The 19,242-nt window shown below is 49.3% G+C and overlaps 1 protein-coding gene across 1 annotated transcript in view; it reads left to right on the top strand.

The window, feature by feature from the left end:
- The window catches only part of cuedc1 (CUE domain containing 1), a 92,675-nt gene that overhangs the window by 71,378 nt on the left and 2,055 nt on the right, over positions 1–19,242 (top strand). The window contains exons 4-9 of the mRNA XM_033045619.1: positions 3,110–3,236; positions 4,197–4,371; positions 7,461–7,553; positions 9,577–9,666; positions 12,558–12,651; positions 15,757–15,815. Of these exons, the coding sequence (XP_032901510.1) occupies positions 3,110–3,236; positions 4,197–4,371; positions 7,461–7,553; positions 9,577–9,666; positions 12,558–12,651; positions 15,757–15,815 (638 nt within the window). The remainder of the gene's footprint in view (positions 1–3,109; positions 3,237–4,196; positions 4,372–7,460; positions 7,554–9,576; positions 9,667–12,557; positions 12,652–15,756; positions 15,816–19,242) is intronic.

Genomic DNA, 19,242 nt, shown 5'->3' on the forward strand with positions numbered 1-19,242 from the left:
ACACACTGGGGACAATTTACAATTTTACCGAAGCCAATTAACCTACAAACCTGGAGGTCTTTGAAATGTGGGGGAAATCGGAACGGTCACGTGGAAAACGTACGAACTCCGTACGGGCAGCACCCCCGTGGTCAGGATCGATCCCGGGTCTCTGGCGCCGTGAGGCAGCAACTCTACCGCTGCGCCACCGTGCCTCACACACAAGCTTTTTCACACAGCAGACAGTACATATACAGAAAAAAATGCAAAGCGCCGATGTAACTCAGGGGGTCAGGCAGCATCTCTGGAGAACACGGAGAAAACCCACGCAGGTCATGGAAAGAACGTGCAAACTCCGTACAGGCAGCACCCATAGTCAGGATCTAACCCGGATCTCTGGCGATGTTAGGCAGCAACGCTACCGCTGCGCCTCGGTGCCGCCCTCACAGTTGCGTGGGTCGGTTCAAGAAGCCGATGGTTACAGGCATGCTGGTGTGGTGGTGAACACCAGTCCTGAACGTGGTGGCAATTAATAGTGGCATGGACAGCAATGTCCAGATCCTGTGAAGAATAACATTTGCTTTAATATTTAACGTGTGGCTCACACATGCAGAGAAAATCTACGAGCATGTTGCCAGGACTCAAGGGCCTGAACTACAGGGAGAGGTTGAGCAGGCTAGGACTTCATTCCTCAGGGCACAGGATGATGAGGGGTGATCCTATAGAGGTGTACAAAATCCTGAGGGATAGATCGTGTAAATACACAGAGTCTCTTGCCCATTGTAGGGGAATCGAGAACCAGAGGACATAGGTTCAAGGTGATGGGAGAAATGTTTAATAGGAACCCGAGAGTGTTTGTATGGAACGAGCTGCCGGGGGAGGTAGTTGGGGCTGGGACTATAGTAATGTTTAAGAAAAATGTCAACAGGTAGATGGATAGGACAGGTTTAGAGGGATATGGACCAAACGCAGGCAGGTGAGACTAGCGTAGATGGGACATGTTGGTCGGTGTGGGCAAGCTGGGCCGAAGGGCCTGTTTCCACACTGTATCACTCTATGATAGTAGATAATAATAATAATAATAAATTTTATTTATTGGGCGCCTTTCAGACATCTCAAGGACACCTTACATAGGTTAACAGGAAATATAAACATATAATCAGAATAAAATAAATAATAAAGACATCACAGAAACACAAATTAAAAACAGAATTCAGTCCAAAAACAAAAATCAAAAACACAATGTGAAGAGAGAGCAGCGGCAGCTAAAGCTCGCCAGCGTCCACTCTCCCTTCACGGCAGCCATATAACCATATAACCATATAACAATTACAGCACGGAAACAGGCCATCTCGGCCCTACAAGTCCCTGCCGAACAACTTTTTTCCCTTAGTCCCACCTGCCTGCACTCATACCATAACCCTCCATTCCCTTCTCATCCATATGCCTATCCAATTCATTTTTAAATGATACCAACGAACCTGCCTCCACCACTTCCACTGGAAGCTCATTCCACACCGCTACCACTCTCTGAGTAAAGAAGTTCCCCCTCATGTTACCCCTAAACTTCTGTCCCTTAATTCTGAAGTCATGTCCTCTTGTTTGAATCTTCCCTATTCTCAAAGGGAAAAGCTTGATCACGTCAACTCTGTCTATCCCTCTCATCATTTTAAAGACCTCTATCAAGTCCACCCTTAACCTTCTGCGCTCCAAAGAATAAAGACCTAACTTATTCAACCTATCACGGACATCTTGGACAAAGACTAACAGGATTACCTTACAGACAAAAAATCATCCCCCCACAATGGATACCACTGTGGGGGAAGGCACAATGTCCAGTCCCCATCCCAAGTTCACCCCAAAGTCAGGCCTATTGAGGCCACCGCAATTGCCTCTACGGAGGCTCGATGTTCCTGGCCGTTCTCACCGGGTGGTCTTGCCCCGGCGTCGGGAGGGTCCTCTCAGCGGCTGGGCCACCTGGAACGGCCGCTATCTAGCTGGAGACCGCGGCTTCCGAAGCTGACAAGGCCGCGCCGGTTTGGAGCTCCCAGGCTCCCGATGTTGAAATCGGCGCCGCCCGCTCCGCTCCGCAGACCCGCAGCCCGGAGGTGTTGAACACGGCGGTCTCAGCTCACCAGAACTCCAGCACGTCGATCCAGCGCGGCGACCCAGGCAAGGCATCGCCCGCTCCGCGATAGCGCTCCAGCGCTGTGCCGCCACCGAGGCCGAGGTGCTGGGCGGTCCCCGCCAGGAAACGGCGCTCCAAGCCCGCTGGTAGGCCACGAGGACGGGTCGACGGGCAGCCCGGTGAAAAAGCTGCCTCACTGACCAGGTAGGGACCTAGAAGTAAAATTGCCCCCTACCCCCCACATTAAAAAGTCCATTTCTCCAGCGGACAAAAAACAGGACTCACTAAAAACTTTTAAAAAAGCGAATTAAAACGGACGGCTGCTGGCTAGCAGCCGCTCCCCAAGATGGCTCCTCCTCGAAGAGCACGCAAAGAGTCGTCATGCCTGGCACCATCTTGATTGCTTGAAGCTTGAAAACGTCGCACCACCAGACTCAGGAACAGCTTCTTCCCCTCTGTTATCAGGCTTCTGAATGGTCCTTCCATAAGCTAGGGCACTGTCCCATTCACCTCTACCCCATTGCGGACATTGGACTTTGTCTCTGGAACTGGTGCGCTACAATGCTGAGAACTATATTCTGCACTCTATATCTTCCCCTTTGCTCCACCTGTTATACTTGAGTTTGACTTGATTATACAGTGCCCTCCATAATGTTTGGGACATTTATTTATTTGCTTCTGTACTACACAATTTGAGATATGTAATAGAAAAAAAGCACATTGTCAGATTTTAATAAAGGCCATTTTTACACATTTTAGTTTCACCATGTAGAAATTACAGCAATATTTATACATAGTCCCCCCCATTTCAGGGCATTCCAAATAAATGATGGGTCTTTGTGGAGGACACTGTATTGATGTATGGCATTATCTGATCTGTTTGGACGGCAAGCAATAGAAAGTTGTTCATTGTAGCTCGATGCACGTGGCAATAATGAACCTGAATCTAACCAGCCAAGAGGTTGTTAAATGTCGGACTCTATTGTTCCACTGTACTTGCAGGCTTGACATCCAGAGTTCGAGTGGGGGTCAGTCTCAGAGACGGTACCGGAATTGGAATCCGCCATTACTTGGGAACCTGCCCGACGATTTCCTTCGGATTTTACCACAGCAGCTGGATGTGGTGCAGGTGAGCTGGGTATAGTGCAGGTGAGCTGGGTATGGTGCAGGTGAGCTGAGTATGGTGCAGGTGAGCTGGGTATGGTGCAGGTGAGCTGGGTATGGTGCAGGTGAGCTGGGTATAGTGCAGGTGAGCTGGGTGTGGTGCAGGTGAGCTGGGTATGGTGCAGGTGAGCTGGGTATGGTGCAGGTGAGCTGGGTATGGTGCAGGTGAGCTGGGTGTGGTGCAGGTGAGCTGGGTATAGTGCAGGTGAGCTGGGTTTGGTGCAGGTGAGCTGGGTTTGGTGCAGGTGAGCTGGGTATAGTGCAGGTGAGCTGGGTTTGGTGCAGGTGGGCTGGGTGTGGTGCAGGTGAGCTGGGTATGGTGCCGGTTTCTGGCAGCCCACGTCCCAGATACATAGAACATAGCACAGCAGTACAGCACGGGAACAGGCCCTTCGGCCCACCATGTCTGTGCCAACCATCATGCCAAGACCATCTCTCATCCACCTACACATAATCCATATCCCTCCATTCCGAACATATCCAAAAGCTGCTGAACGAAGCTTTAGAGGTGGCACGGTAGCGCATCACAGCGCCAAAGACCAGGGTTGGATCCTGACCACGGGTGCTGTCTGTACGGAGTTTGTACGTTCTCCGCGTGACCACGTGGGTTTCCTCCGGGTGCTCCAGTTTCCTCCCACATCTCAATACATTTGTAAGTTAACTGGCCCTCTGTAAATTGCCTCTGTTGTGTAGGGATTGGATGAGAAAGTGGGATAACATAGAACTAGCGTGAACGGGTGATCGATGGTTGTCGCGGGCTCAATGGGGCGGAGGGCCTGTTTCCATGTTGTATCTCTGGCCTAAGAGTAAATTTCGATATTGCTAGTGTGTGGGATCGGCGTGGACGCGGTGGGCTGAAGGGCCCGTCTCCGCGCTGAATCTCTGACGTGTAAAGTCTAAAGAGTGAGCTGTTCTTTCCCTGCAGAATTCGCAGAAGGCCAAGGTGGCGGGGAGTGGCCAGGAGTCACAGGGCTCATCGGACCAGGAGCGGAAGCTGAAGCAGTACCTGGAGGATGAACGTATCGCCCTCTTCCTGCAGAACGAAGAGTTCATGAAGGAACTGCAGAGGAACCGTGACTTCCTGCTGGCACTGGAGAAGGGTAAGTGACCGACCGACCGACTGACCGGCAAAGCGGAGGGAGTCTCCAGATACTAGTCTGTAGCAATGTTACAACATTTTGAGATTTAAAAAATCAAGTCTGCAATTTATCCCATCAGATAAAGCATAAAAAGAAGTTTAATTTGACACCTAATTCACTTTCATATCTCAAGTATTTAAAAAGTTATGGCCATTTTCATACTCGGAAATTAGCATCTTGTTCCGTATTGATTTTCTGGACATAACAAAAAAGCTGTGATCGTGGACAGTCAAAAGCCCATAACTTTCTTAAAAATTAAGAGAACGGAATGAAATTTTCAGTTATCATAGATTGAAGCATTCTGAAACAAATATAAAATAATCTTACTTGGATGACCTGAAATTAAAGCATATCATTAGTTAGTTACCCAATTGTAGCTAATATCAAACTTCAATTACTAGATCTAAACATCTATCCATTTCTTAATAAATGATTAACATTTTTAAATAGCCTAAGTGTCCAAATAATATTCACAAATAATTCACAATAAAACATGATTTTAAAATCTCATTTACATTAATTTATAGACCAAATGGAAGGAATTTAGTGTTCAATTGCTGTAAATTAAAGTCCATTTAAATCAGCTTTCTAGTGGGATCCTGTGAACGCGCTGGTTTAGAACGTTCACATTGCGGTAGATTTGTGCCCCCAAATGCCCAGAAAAATACTGCGGGATATAATGGGCCCAAAATTAGCTACTCGCAACATTAAACTTTGTATAAAGGGATCTTAAGAAGCCCTTTTTAATGTAAAAATAAACAGCCTACCTTCTGTTGTTCCCTGTATGAGATCCGGCCGTTGTCGGCGGTCGGGGGTTTAGAGGTTAATTTTTTAACTACTATAACAATTAGATAATGCCCTTAAAAGTAATAATAGCTAAAGCGACGGAATCTTCCAGCGATTTTTCGTTAATAATTAACTAGGCTGAACATCCTCGATTTGAACAGCCTAGGGAAAATTGCGTTTTAAACCCGCCCCCCCCTCTAAACGGCGCCAAAATCGCGCACACCCGCAGCGACAGATTTTCAGCGACGCTTCAGGTACGTTTTGCAACATACCTATAGTCTGTACTTCCGTTGTTTGGGGTCTGTCTTCAATCAATGGGCTGAGCAAAAGGCGCCATTAATTGTCTCGCACCACACTGCACGTGTCTTAGCCGGGTAAATGATTGGAATTTCTCCACATTGGAACAGTCAGCAGGGGTGAGAGATAAAGTCTGAAGAAGGGTCTTGACCCGAAACGTCACCTATTCCTTCGCTCCATAGATGCTGCCTCGCCCGCTGAGTTTCTCCAGCATTTTTGTCTAACTTCGATTTTCCGGCATCTGCAGTTCCTTCTTAAACATGAGAGATAAGGGACTGGCCAATGTGTAAGAAGGAACTGCAGATGCTGGTATAAACTGAAGATAGACACAAAATGTTGGAGTAACTCAGCGGGAGTAACTCAGTGGGACAGGCAGCGTCTCTGGAGAGAAGGAATGGGTGACGTTTCGGGTCGAGACCCTTCTTCAGACTGGGCTCACTGTCAGATCCTCGCCTTGATCCGCATATAATAAGCACGCTCCAAGGACACTGGACACACAGCGTTTTGTGTTATTCCTCCCCCATTCCTTTGCATCTATCCGACATGTGACCTCTGACCTTTCTGGTTCCTGGAGAAAGTCGTCAAGCTCGGCCAGCAATGAGCTCACAGACCCGCCGCCCCCCCCCCCCCCCCCCGCCTCAGCAGGCATGTGGCCAGTGGCACTGCACGGCAGCAGCACCTCCCCCCTTGCCCGCGGGCTCACCGTGGCTAGAGCCAACACCACATACGGGCGGCACAGCGGTAGAGTTGCCGCCTCACAGCTCCAGAGACCCAGGTTCCATACTGACTACGGGTGCTGTCTGTGCAGAGTTTGCACGTTCTCCCCGTGACCTGCGTGGGTTTTCTCAGGGATCTTCGGTTTCCTCCCGCACTCCAAAGACGTGCAGGTTTGTAGGTTAATTGGCTTGGTATAAATGTAAATTGTCCCTAGTGTAGGATAGTGTTAATGATTGCAGGTCTGCACGCATTCAGTGGGCAGAAGGGCCTGTTTCCGCGCTGTATCTCAAAAGTCTAATGTCTGAGGGTCATGGGAATTGAGGGAGAACATCGACTTGAGAGGAAGGACAAACCACGATCTTTAGTTTAGTTTAGAGATACAGCTCGGAAGCAGGCCCTTCGGCCCAACGACCAGCGATCCCCCTACACTAGCACTATCCTACACACGAGGGACAATTTACAATTTAACCAAAGCCAATTAACCTACTAACCTGCACGTCTTTGGAGTGTGGGAGGAAACCGGAGCACCCGGAGAAAACCCATGCAGGTCACATGGAGAACGTGCAAACTCTGTACAGACAGCACCCGTAGACAGGATGGGACTCGGGTCTCTGGTGCTGTAAGGCAGCAACTCCACTGCTGCGCCACCCTGAGTCAATGTAGTATGGAGATTTTTTGGAGGCTGCAGTGTTTAAGTGTGTTTAAGGGGTCACAGTTTAAAGATAAAGGGGAAATCTTTTAGGACCGAGATGAGGAAAACATTTTTCACACAGAGAGTGGTGAATCTCTGGAATTCTCTGCCACAGAAGGTAGTTGAGGCCAGTTCATTGGCTATATTTAAGAGGGAGTTAGATGTGGCCCTTGTGGCTAAAGGGATCACGGGGTATGGAGAGAAGGCAGGTACAGGATAGTGAGTTGGATGATCAGCCATGATCATATTGAATGGCGGTGCAGGCTCGAGGGGCCGAATGGCCTACTCCTGCACCTATTTTCTATGTTTCTATGTTTAACGTTTGCTGACGTTACAGATTCCGGCCTGCACAGAACCCCCGGCACTGTAGATGAATCTTCTATTCTCCCTGCAGTGTGCTAACAAGGGGTGATATTGTGGGGGGGGGGGGGGTGTTTGACGGGGGTGGGAGGGGGGAGGGGGGCAATAAAGGCTGGTGATGTCCACAAGGCGAGATTGAACAGAGAGACACCACACGACAGCAGGCCGTGACCATCGTGACTTTTGTTTCCATTTTCAGATCGGCTGAAGTATGAGTCGATGAAATCCAAGTCTACGAGCGCAAACGAGTCTTTGCCCAGCGACGACATTAGTTTGCTGTCACCCGTTCCAGGTGAGGCCGACACTAATTCCTGCCCCCCTGTAATTTATGAGGCTATAATTTCCCCTTGCGGCCTGCTGGTGATATAGTGCTGTCTGCCTAATGGGACCTAGTCCTGCTAATCATTTCTCGCCCTTCGCTGCTGTTGCCGATAAATCTTTGCAGTGACACACACGGTGCCTGTGATCAACTGGTGCCCGGCGGCTGTTCACCAAGCAATTACTGCCTCCAAATGTGCACTAACGGCAGCCTTCACAGCAGTAGTTGTACAAAATCATGAGAGGATCAGATCGGGTAGACGCACAGAGTCCCTTGCCCAGAATGGGGAAATCGAGAAACCAGAGGACATAGGTTGAAGGTGAGGTGGGGGAAAGATTTAATAGGAACCCAAGGGGTAACTTTTTCACACAAATGGTGGTGGGTGTATGGAACAAGCTGCCGGAGGAGGTAGTTGAGGCATGGACTATCACAACGTTTTAAGAAACATGTAGACAGGTACATGGATAGGACATGTTTCAAGGGATATGGGCCAAAGGCAGGCAGGGGGAACTAATGTAGATGGGACATGTTGGTCAGTGTGGGCAAGTTGTGCCACAGGGTCTGTTTTCACACTGTATGACTCAATGAGCACAGAGAGGAAGCCCACGTGGCCACAGGGGGAACATTCAAACTCCACACAGACAGCACCCGAGGTCAGGACCGAACCCGAGTCCCTGGCGCCGTGAGGCAGCGGCTCTACCTGCTGCGCCACCGTGCCGCTCTATTAACAACTGTGGTCTGATCATTAACTCATTATGGGAGCAAAGTGGTTGACACTTTTACTTAATTCGTAAAACACAAAAACAAACATCAAAGATTGACACAAAATGGTGGAGTAACTCAGTGGGACAGGCAGCATCTCTGGAGGGAAGAAATGGGCGACGTTTCGGGTCGAGACCCTTGTCAGACTGAGAGTCAAGGGAGAGGGAAATGAGAGATATAGGCGGTGATGTGGAGAGACAATAGACAATAGGTGCAGGAGTTGGCCACTTGACCCTTCGAGCCAGCACCGCCATTCAATGTGATCATGGCTGATCATCCCCAATCAGTACCCCGTTCCTGCCTTCTCCCCATATCCCCTGACTCCGCTATTTTTAAGAGCCCTATCTAGCTCTCTCTTGAAAGCATCCAGAGAACCTGCCTCCACCGCCCTCTGAGGCAGAGAATTCCACAGACTCACCACTCTCTGTGAGAAAAAGTGTTTCCTCGTCTCCGTTCTTAATGGCTTACTCCTTATTCTTAAACTGTGGCCCCTGGTTCTGGACTCCCTCAACATCGGGAACATGTTTCCTGCCGCTAGTGTGTCCAAGCCCTTAACAATCTTTGTTAAGGGCTTGTTATGAATGAATGAAATGAATGAAAGATATGCAAAAAAGTAATGATGAAAAAGGAAACAGGCCGCTGTTAGCTGTGGGCCGGGTGAAAACGGGTTACAGACAATGAGACTCAACAAGACGACTTTGAAGCTGGTACGACTTAGGTGGGGGAGGGATGGTGGGAGAGGGAATGCAGGAGTTACTTGAAGTTAGAGAAATCAATATTCATACCACTGGGCTGTAAGACAAAGAAATGGGCGACGTTTCGGCTCGAGACCCTTCTTCGGACTGAGCGTCAGGGGAGAGGGAGAGACAGAGATATGGAAGGATAAGGTGTGAAGAACATCAACAGGCCTTTTTAAACTTTTCTTCATAAAGTTCCAGGCGGCAGGTGAGCTGAGGGCACTCTCCGAAACCTGTTTTAAATTCACTTCACGTTCACCCTTGAATTGATGTGACGAAGTGAAATAAAAATTTAACGGCCGTCTCGAACGCTCATTTCAGGATAATTTAAGGTCGCTTGTGCTGAGAGCGGGGAAGTGAGTGAATGTTTTTGGCTGTAGTCCAGCGGGTCAGGAGCCAGGACCATGCATGACCGCGGGCTGCTGAGGGAGAGACGCAGCCATGTGGACGGGACGTGTTTGGCATTAAACCTTAACCCTTTCCTCTCCTCCTTGCAGCCGACTCTGGTGCCTCTGGTGCAGCTGAAGCAAGTGGGGTCGCTCTCGATGAAGCCTTGTTCAGGGACAAACTCAAGCACATGGGGAAATGTGAGTCCTCCTGATAATATTACATTATTACTATTACACAGCAAAGCAATTGCTTTAAACTCCACAGACACCTTCCACCCTGCACCACTGACGGCATGGTGGCGCAGCGGTAGAGTTGCTGCCTTACAGCGCCAGAGACCCGGGTTCCAACCTCACTACGGGTGCTTGTCTGTACGGAGTTTGCAGGTTCTCCCCGTGACCGTGTGGGTTTTCTCCGAGATTTTATGCTTTGCTCCCACACTCCAAAGATGTACAGGTTTGTAGGTTAATTGGCTTGGTGAAAATGTACGTTGTCCCTGATGTGTGTAGGATCGCTGGTGGCTGCAGATTCGGTGGGCCAAAGAGCCTGTTTCCATGCTGTATCTCTAAACTAAACTAAACTAAACTAAATGAAACACTCCTATCAGCTAAAGAGCAGTCGTGAGCTTCCATCTACCTCATTGGACTGTCTTTGATTGGACTTGATCCTGCACTAATGTTATTCATGTTATTCCCTTGATCCTGTATCTGTACACTGTGGACGGCTCGATTGTCATCACGTATTGTCTTACCGCTGACTGGTTAGCACGAAACAAAAGCTTTTCATTGTACCTCGGCACATGGGACAATAAACTAAACTCAACTTCTGCTTGTCAATATACCCTCTTATGTATTTACTTGGCTCATTAAATCCATGAGCTTGGACATTTTTTCCACAACAAAACTTCCATTTTCTTTCTCCAAACTAAGAAGATAAAAGGGCAGTGGAAAAACTATGTATTAAAAAGGAACTGCAGATGCTGGTTTATGCCAAAGACAGACACAAAATGTGTTATGCTGCTGCAAGTAAGAATTTCATTGTTCCATTGTCAGTACATGTGACAACAAAACACTCCTGACTTGAGATATTGTTATCGGTTATTTCTCCTCTGATAGACACAAAGCTGGAGTAACTCAGCGGGTCAGGCAGCATCTCTGGAGAAAATGGATAGGTGACGTTTCGAGTTGGGACCCTTCTTCAGACTGGATAATACTATACATGGGTGGCACAGTGGCGCAGTGGTAGAGTTGCTGCCTCACAGCGACAGAGACCCGGGTTCGATCCTAGGCCCAGGTGCAGTCTGTGCGGAGTTTGCACGTTCTCCCCGTGACCGATCGGTCTGAAGAAGGTCCCCGACCCAAAACGTCACTTATCCGTTTTCTCCAGAGATACTGCCTGACCCGCTGAGTTGCTCCAGCACTTTGTGTCCATCAGAGGAGAAATAATCTGTAGCGATATCTCAAGTCAGCAGTGTTTTGTTGTCATATGTACCGACAGTGGAACAATGACATTCTTCCTTGCAACAACATAACGGGCCTGTAACAGAATACACACAGATAATATATAACAAATGACAAAATCAATAAATTAATAACTCCAATATTAGCACACACAAAAAGCCCAGTCAGTGCAGCCAGAGACAGCCCATAGTTCATCATTGTGTGGTGTAATGGATGTGGGGAAGAAGTTGTTCCTGAACTTGGACCATGAGCAGAAATCGCTTTTAAAACAAGGGGGGGGGGGGGGGCCTGGGCGCTACAGCCAGTCCCGGGCCAGGCGAGCCCACCTGGGCATGCAAGCGACCTGGTAACTGCAGGTCCTTTGGCCCATCGTGTCCGCGCCGACCAGCAATCACCCCGTACACCAGGATTGCCGCCCATGCGACGTCACAGTTTTCAGGCTCCTGTATCTTCTTGCCCGATGGCGGGAGTGAGATGAGAGCGTGGCCAGGGTGGTGTGGGTCTCTGATGATGCTGGCTGCCTCTTTGAGGCAGCGACTCCTGTAGATCCCTGCGATGGTGGGGAGGTCAGTCAGTAACCGTTTGGGACTGGGCAGTGTTCACAACCTTTCAGTAATCAGGTAGCGCAGTGGCGCAGCTGGTAGAGCCGCTGCCTCACAGCGCCAGAGACCCTGGTTCGATCCTGCCCATGGCTGCTGTATTGCAGGATGCTCTCATATCTGCCTCCATCACCACCACCACCCCCAGCAGCATGTTCCAGGCACCCACCACCCTCTGTGTAAAAAATCTGCTTAACACATCTCCGCTAAACTCTGCTCCTCTCACCTTAAAGCTGTGCCCTCTACTGTACGATACCTCTATCCTGGGGAAAAAGGTTCTGACTGTCTACCCTGTCTATGCCTCTCATTGTTTTATAAACTTCTATCGGGTCCCCTCTGAACCTCCACCATTTTTTCCCCTCAGGTCAAAGTTGGCCCCTGCACCAGCATACGGCAGGTAGATAGAACATAGAACAGTACAGCACAAGAACAGGCCCTTCAGCCCACAATGTCTGTGCTGAACATGACTCCAAGACCATCTCTGATCTGCCCGCACATGATCTATATCCCTCCATTCCCCACATGTCCATGTGCTTTAACCAAAGGCCTATTCAGGCTTTAGAGATACAGCGCGGAAACATGTGTCCCCACCGACCAGCGATCGCCCCGTACACTAGCACTGTCCTACACACCAGGGACAACTCACAATTTTACCAAAGCCAATTAACCTTCAAACCTGCACGTCTTTGGAGAGGGGGAGGAAACGGGAGCTCCCGGGAAAAACCACGCGGTCACGGGGAGAAGGTACAAACTCTGTACAGACAGCACCCGCAGCCAGGATCGAACCTGGGTCTCTGGCTCTGTGAGGCAGCAACTCTACCGCTGCACCACCGTGCTGCCCTATTTCTGCGGGGGTTTGTCAGTCAGGTGCCGATCTCCATTAAGGCAGAGCAGGGATATGGATATGGTTACCTTCAGTACAGGCACTGTGTACCGAATGGCCTGTCCCTGTGCTGTACTGTGCTGTGTTCCATGTTCTGATTCCACCTGGGACACACGTACGGGGACTGACCTGTTGCTTCCTCTCTGCAGCCACGAGGAAGAAGCTGTTCGAGCTGGCCCGCGCGTTTTCGGAGAAGACGAAGATGAGGAAGTTGAAGCGAAAGCATTCCTTAAAACATCACACGTATCCTTGACCAGTTCGATTTATTTTTTAATGGAACAAAGCAAAAGAAAAGAGCCCCCTCTTCAGGACGCAGCGGCGCAGCTGGTAGAGTTACTGCCTCACAGCGCCAGAGACCCGGGTTCTATCCTGACCTCGGGTGCTGTCTGTACGGAGTTTGCACGTTCTCCCCATGACCACGTGGGTTTCCTCCGGGTGCTCCAGTTACCACCCACATCCCAAAGACGTGCGGGTTTGTAGTTTAATTGGCCCTCTGTAAATCGCCCCTAGTCTGTGGGGATTGGATGAGATGTCTAAATGTTTCTTAAACGTTGCGATAGTACCTGCCCCCGACGGCTTGTTCCATACGCCCACCATCCTTCGTGTAAAAAAAAGTTACCCCATTTAATCCCATCCCCACCCCCCTGACCTTAAACCTGGTTCTCGATTCCCCTACTCTGGGCAAGAGACTATGCGTTTACCCAATCTAGTCCTCGCACATTCAAAAGACGTGCGGGTTTGTAGGTTAATTGGCTTCAGTAAATTACTCCTAGTGAATGCGTGGTCGATGGTTGACGTGGACTTTTCATGCTGAATCTCTAAACTAAACTGAACAGAACAAAAGCTGTAAGAACCAGGGGCCACAGTGTCGGAATAAAGGGGAGGCCATTTAAGATTGAGGCGAGAAAAACGTTTTCACCCAGAGAGTTGTGAATTTGTGGAATTCCCTGCCACAGAGGGCAGTGGAGGGCAAGTCACTGGATGGATTTAAGAGAGTGTTAAGCCCCTGTCCCACTGTACGAGGTAATTCAAGAGTTCTCCCGTGTTTTCCCCTGATTCGAACTCAGAGAATATCCGTAGCGGGACCGTAGGAGTTCGTGGATGTCCTGTAGCGGCTCGTAATGCTAACGGTAGGTACTCGGGAAATCCGGTAAACTCGTGACGTTTTTTCATCCCTGCAAAAAAATGTCCACGAGTAAAGAAATACTCGTGATGAAAAAAATTGTTACTTTTTACTCGTACGAGCCGCTACGAGACAACCACAAACTCCTATGGACCCGCTGCGAACATTCTCCGAATTCGAATCGGGAAAACTCGGGAGAACTCTTGACTTACATCGTACAGTGGGACAGGCCCTTTAGATAGAGCTCTAGGGGCTGGTGCAATCAAGAGATATGGGGAGAAGGCAGGCACGGGTTATTGATTGGGGACGATCAGCCATGATCACAATGAATGGCGGTGCTGACTCGAAGGGCCGAATGGCCTCCTCCTGCACCTATTTTGTTCGGCGAAACACCAAGCCTCTGCTTGGTCTCACCGATGTAGATCAGCTGACATCTAGAGCAGCGGATGCAATAGATGAGGTTGGAGGAGATGCAGGTGAGCCTCTGTCGCACCTGGAACGACAAGGGAGAATTGACAAGGGAGTTACGGAGGGAGCGGTCTTTGCGGAAGGCAGACATGGGGGGAGATGGGAAGATGTGGCGAGTGGTGGGGTCACGTTGGAGGTGGCGAAACTGACGGAGGATTACTTGTTGTATGTGATGGCTGGTGGGGTGAAAGGTGAGGACTAGGGGGACTCTGCCCTTGTTGCGAGTGGGGGGGGATGGGGAGAGAGAGCCGTTGCCTATTTCCTTCGCTCCATAGATGCTGCTGCACCCGCTGAGTTTCTCCAGCATTTTTGTGTACCTTCGATTTTCCAGCATCTGCTGTTCCTTCTTAAACATAGAATAGTACAGCACAGGAACAGGCCATTCGGCCCACAATGTCTGTGCCGAACATGATGCCATCTGCCTGCAAATAATCCATATGCCTCCATTCCCTGCATATCCAAAACCACTATCGTATCTGCCTCCACCACCACCCCTGGCAACACGTTCCCAACACCCGCCACCCTCTGTGTAAAAATACTTGCCCCGCACATCTCCTTTACACTTTGCCCCTCATGCCTGAAAGCATTGCCCTCTAGAATTAGATTTTTCCACCCTGGGGGAAAAAGACTCTGACTGTCTACCCTTTCTATGCCTCTCATAATTTTATATACTTCTATCAGGGCTCCCCACAACCTCCAGCATTTCAGAGAAAACAATTCTACCTCTCCCTGTAGATAATATCCCTAAATCCAGGCCTCAATCTGGTAAACCTCCTCTGCACCTTCTCCAAACCAGAACTGCACACAATACTCCAAATAGACAATAGGTGCTGGAGTAGGCCATTCAATGTGATCATGGCTGATCATCAACAATCAGTACCCCGTTCCTGCCTACTCCCCATATCCCCTGACTCCGCTATTTTTAAGAGCCCTATCTAGCTCTCTCTTGAAAGCATCCAGAGAACCTGCCTCCACCGCCCTCTGAGGCAGAGAATTCCACAGACTCACAACTCTCTGTGTGAAAAAGTTTCCTCATCTCCGTTCTAAACGGCTTACCCCTTATTCCTAAACTGTGGCCCCTGGTTCTGGACTCCCCCAACATCGGAACATGTTTCCTGCCTCTATCGTGTCCAAACCCTTAATAATCTTAAATGTTTCAATAAGAACCCCTCTCATCCTTCTAAACTCCAGAGTGTACAAGCCCAGCCTCTCCATTCTCTCAGCATGTAACAGTCCCGCCATCCCGGGAATTAACCTTGTGAACCTACGCTGCACTCCCTCAATAGCAAGAACGTCCTTCCTCAAATTTGAAGACCAAAACTGCACACAATACTCCAGGTGTGGTCTCACTAGGGCCCTGTACAACTGCAGAACGACCTCTTTGCTCCTATACTCAAATGCGGCCTAACCAAAGGCTTTCAAAGCTGCATCCTGATTTATCATGAATCAAGTTTGTGAAGAATACACACAATGCTCCAAATGCAGCTGAATCAAAGCAGCATCATGACTTCCTTATTTCTTCAGCCTCCCAACCTTTATGCTTCTGACTTATCTGGTCACCAGTAGCCTACACAGCAAGATCCCATGAAGAGCAGCGATTGGCTGCGGGTGCCCTTCATGTGAACAAGCGGTCAATGGCGGGCAAAGTACTGAACAGGATGTGACAGGTGTTGCATAAATGCAACGTTTAATCTTTCTATTTTATAGCGGAGTGCAGGTTTGAATGAGTTTTTCCTTAACCCATCTCAACCACGCAGTCTTGGAACAGCAGCCTCAACAGCAAACCTGCTGGATGACGTAGAAGGGAATTCTTGTGGTAAGAATGTATTTAGTTTAGAGATGGATATACAGCGCGGAAACAGGCCCCTCAACCCACCGAGTCCGTGCCGACCAGCGATCTCCCGCACACTAATCCTACACTACACACACGAGGGCCAATTTACATTTATACCAAGCCAATTGACCAGCAAACCTGAACATCTTTGGAGTGTCGGAGGAAATCAGAGATCCTTGAGAAAACCCACGCAGATCACGGGGAGAACGTACAAACTCCATACAGACAGCACTTGTAGTCAGATTCGAACCCGGGTCTCTGGCGCTGTAAGGCGGCAACTCTACCGCTGCGCCACCGTTGCGCATTTACTTAAACTTATTTTTCGAAAAAGTGGTTTGAATCCAGCAAGGTAGAGAAGGGAATTGGTGGTCTTGGTTAGGTTTATCATTGTCACACGTACTGAGGTACAGTTAAAAGCCTCGTTCTACACGCTATCCAAAAAAAACAGATACTAGACATAAAAACAATCAAGTCAAACTCAAGTACAATAGCCTTTCAAGTACAATCAAGTGATGAGCGTTCGACGGCACTGGGCCTGTACTCACTGGAGTTTAGAAGGATGACTTCATTGAAACGTACCGAATAGTGAAAGGCTTGGGTAGAGTGGATGTGGAGAGGGTGTTTCCACTAGTGGGAGAGTCTAGGACCAGAGGGCACAGGCTCAGAATAAAAGGACGTACCTTTAGAAAGGAGATGATGAGGAATTTCTTCAGTCAGACTGTGATGAATCTGTAGAATTCTTCGCCACAGACGGCTGTGGAGGCCAAGTCAATGGATATTTTTTTCGGCAGAGATTTACAGGTTTTTGATTAACACTGGTGTCAGGGGTTATGGGGAGAAGGCTGGAGAATGGGGTTGAGACGGACGGATAGACCAGCCATGATTGAATGGTGGAGTAACCTGACGGGTCCAATGATCTAATTCTGCTCCTGTAACTAATTAACTTATGAATAGGTAGAGCAAAAGGGGACGATACAGAGTGCAGAATATAGTTCTCAGCATTGTCGTGCACCAGTTCTATAGACAATACAATACAATACAATACAATTTATTTGTGTCATTTGAACCTCATTGAGGTTCAAACGAAATTTGGTTTCTGCAGTGATACACACAAGAAAAAGAACCAAGACACAACACAATTTACACAAAGATCCATCACAGTGAATCTCCTCCTCACTGTGATGGAAGGCAAAGTCTTATCTCTCCCCTGCTCTCCTCATTCATCTCCCGATGTCAGAGTCAAAGCCCCCGGCGGGCGATGGTAAGTGTCCCGCGGCCATTAAAGCCGCGCCGGGTGATGCAAGGCCGCGCTCCGTGTCTTGGTGTTGGAGCCCCCGGCGGGCGCTAACAAGTCCCGCGGCCATTTAAGGCCGCGCCGGGCGATGATGTAAGGCCCCGCTCCAGGTAATTTTCAACCCCGCAACTCGGGCGGGAGAAGTCGCCGTTGCGGAAGCCACGAAAAGCGGTCTCCCAGCAGGGACCCGCGGGCTCCCGGTGTCACCGTCCACCAGACCTACGGTTGGAGCCTCCGAATCTCCAGGGTCGGGTCGCAGCTCCGCGACGAGTCCCAGGTCGTTCCGGTTGGAGGCCGCTCCACGGTGCTACGCCCCAACGACAACGGAGACCCGACAGGGAAAAGGTCGGGTTCTCCGTGCAGGGGAAAGATTTTAAAAGTTTCCCCCACCCCCCGCCCCCCACACACATACCCAGTTAAAAAAAAGCACTTTAAACTACATTCAAACATTCAAACGCGACAAAAAATAAAAAAAACGACAGACGGACTGCAGAGGCCGCTGCGACGTGAGTCGCGCCGCCCACCCTAAGACTAAGTCCAATGTCCGCAATGGGGTAGAGGTGAATGGGACAGTACCCTAGCTTATGGAAGGACTGTTCAGAAGCCTGATAACAGAGGGGAAGAAACTGTACCTGAGTCTGGTGGTGCGTGCTTACAAGCTTCTGTACCTTCTGCCTGACGGGAGCGGGGAGAAGGAGGAATGACCGGGGTGGGACAAGTCTTTGATTATGTTGAAAGAATAAACGGCAGATGCTGGTTTACCAAGGATTGGCAGGAAGTGCTAGAGTAACTCAATGGGTCAGGCAGCATCTCTGGAGAACATGGATTGGTGACGTTTCTGGTCGGGACCCTTCTTCAGACTGATTGCAGGGGTGGGGGGAAAGAAAGCTGGATGAGAGAAGGGGATGGGACATAGCCTGACAGGTCATAGGTGAACACAGCAAAGGGGCTTTTGATAGGTGGATGGTTGGACAAAGGCCAGAGATGAACACACACAAGGCGTGAGACAAAAGGATTAGAGAGTTGCGAATTGTGAAGCTAGAGGATTGACAGGTGACAGGTAGGACATAGGTGGAGGGGTGGGGATGGGAGGAGAGAGTTAGATGAAAGGTCAGACAGGGGTCAGGGGAGGAAAGGGGGGGGGGGGGTTTATGGATGAGAAAGGGGTGGGGGAGGGTGATTTGTAGATGGTACTTAAAATTGGAGAATTCAACGTTAATACCTTTGGGTTGTAAGCTACCCAAGCGGAATATGAGGTGTTGTTCCTCCAGCTTGCGTTTGGCCTCATTCTGACAATGGATGAGGCCCAGGACAGAAAGGGAATGGGAAGGGGAGTTAAAATGGTGATCTAGTAGGTCTTGGCAGATCGAGAGCAAGTGTTCGGCAAAATGGTTGCTAAGTCTATGCTTGGTCTCGCCAATGTACAAGAGGCCACATTGGGAATACCAGATGCAGTAGATGAGGTTAGAGTTGCACAGAGCCTCTGCTGCCCAATACTGTACCCGATTCACCTCTACCCCAATGCGGACATTGGACTTTGTCTCTGGAACTGATGCACTACAATGCTGAGAACTATATTCTGCACTCTGTATCTTCCCCCATTGCTTTTGGACTTTAGAGATAAAGTGCGGAAACGGGCCCTTCAGCCCGCCGAATCCATGCCGCCCAGTGATCTAGTACCATCCTACACATACTGGGGACAATTTACAATTTTACCGAAGCCAATTAACCTACAAACCTGCACGTCTTTGGAGTGTGGGAGGAAATCCACGCAGGTCACGGGGAGAACGTACAAACTCCGTACACACAGCACCATGGTCAGGGTTATAACTTCATAAGTGATAGGAGCAGGATTAGGCCATTGGGCCTTTAGGTCTACTCCGCCATTCAATCATGGCTGATCTATTTCTCCCTCCTAACCCTATTCCCCTGCCTTCTCTCCATAACCCCTGACACTGGATCAAACCCAGGTCTCTGGCGCTGTAAGGCAGCAACTCTGCCGCTGCGCCACCGTGCCACTCCATGTATGCTATATATTGTCCTTGAGTTTGACTCATTCGTATTTATATATAATATTATCTGATCTGACTGGATAACATGCAAGCTTTTCACTGT

This window comes from Amblyraja radiata, chromosome 28, assembly GCF_010909765.2.
Source record: "Amblyraja radiata isolate CabotCenter1 chromosome 28, sAmbRad1.1.pri, whole genome shotgun sequence".
Classification (NCBI taxonomy): Eukaryota; Metazoa; Chordata; class Chondrichthyes; order Rajiformes; family Rajidae; genus Amblyraja; species Amblyraja radiata.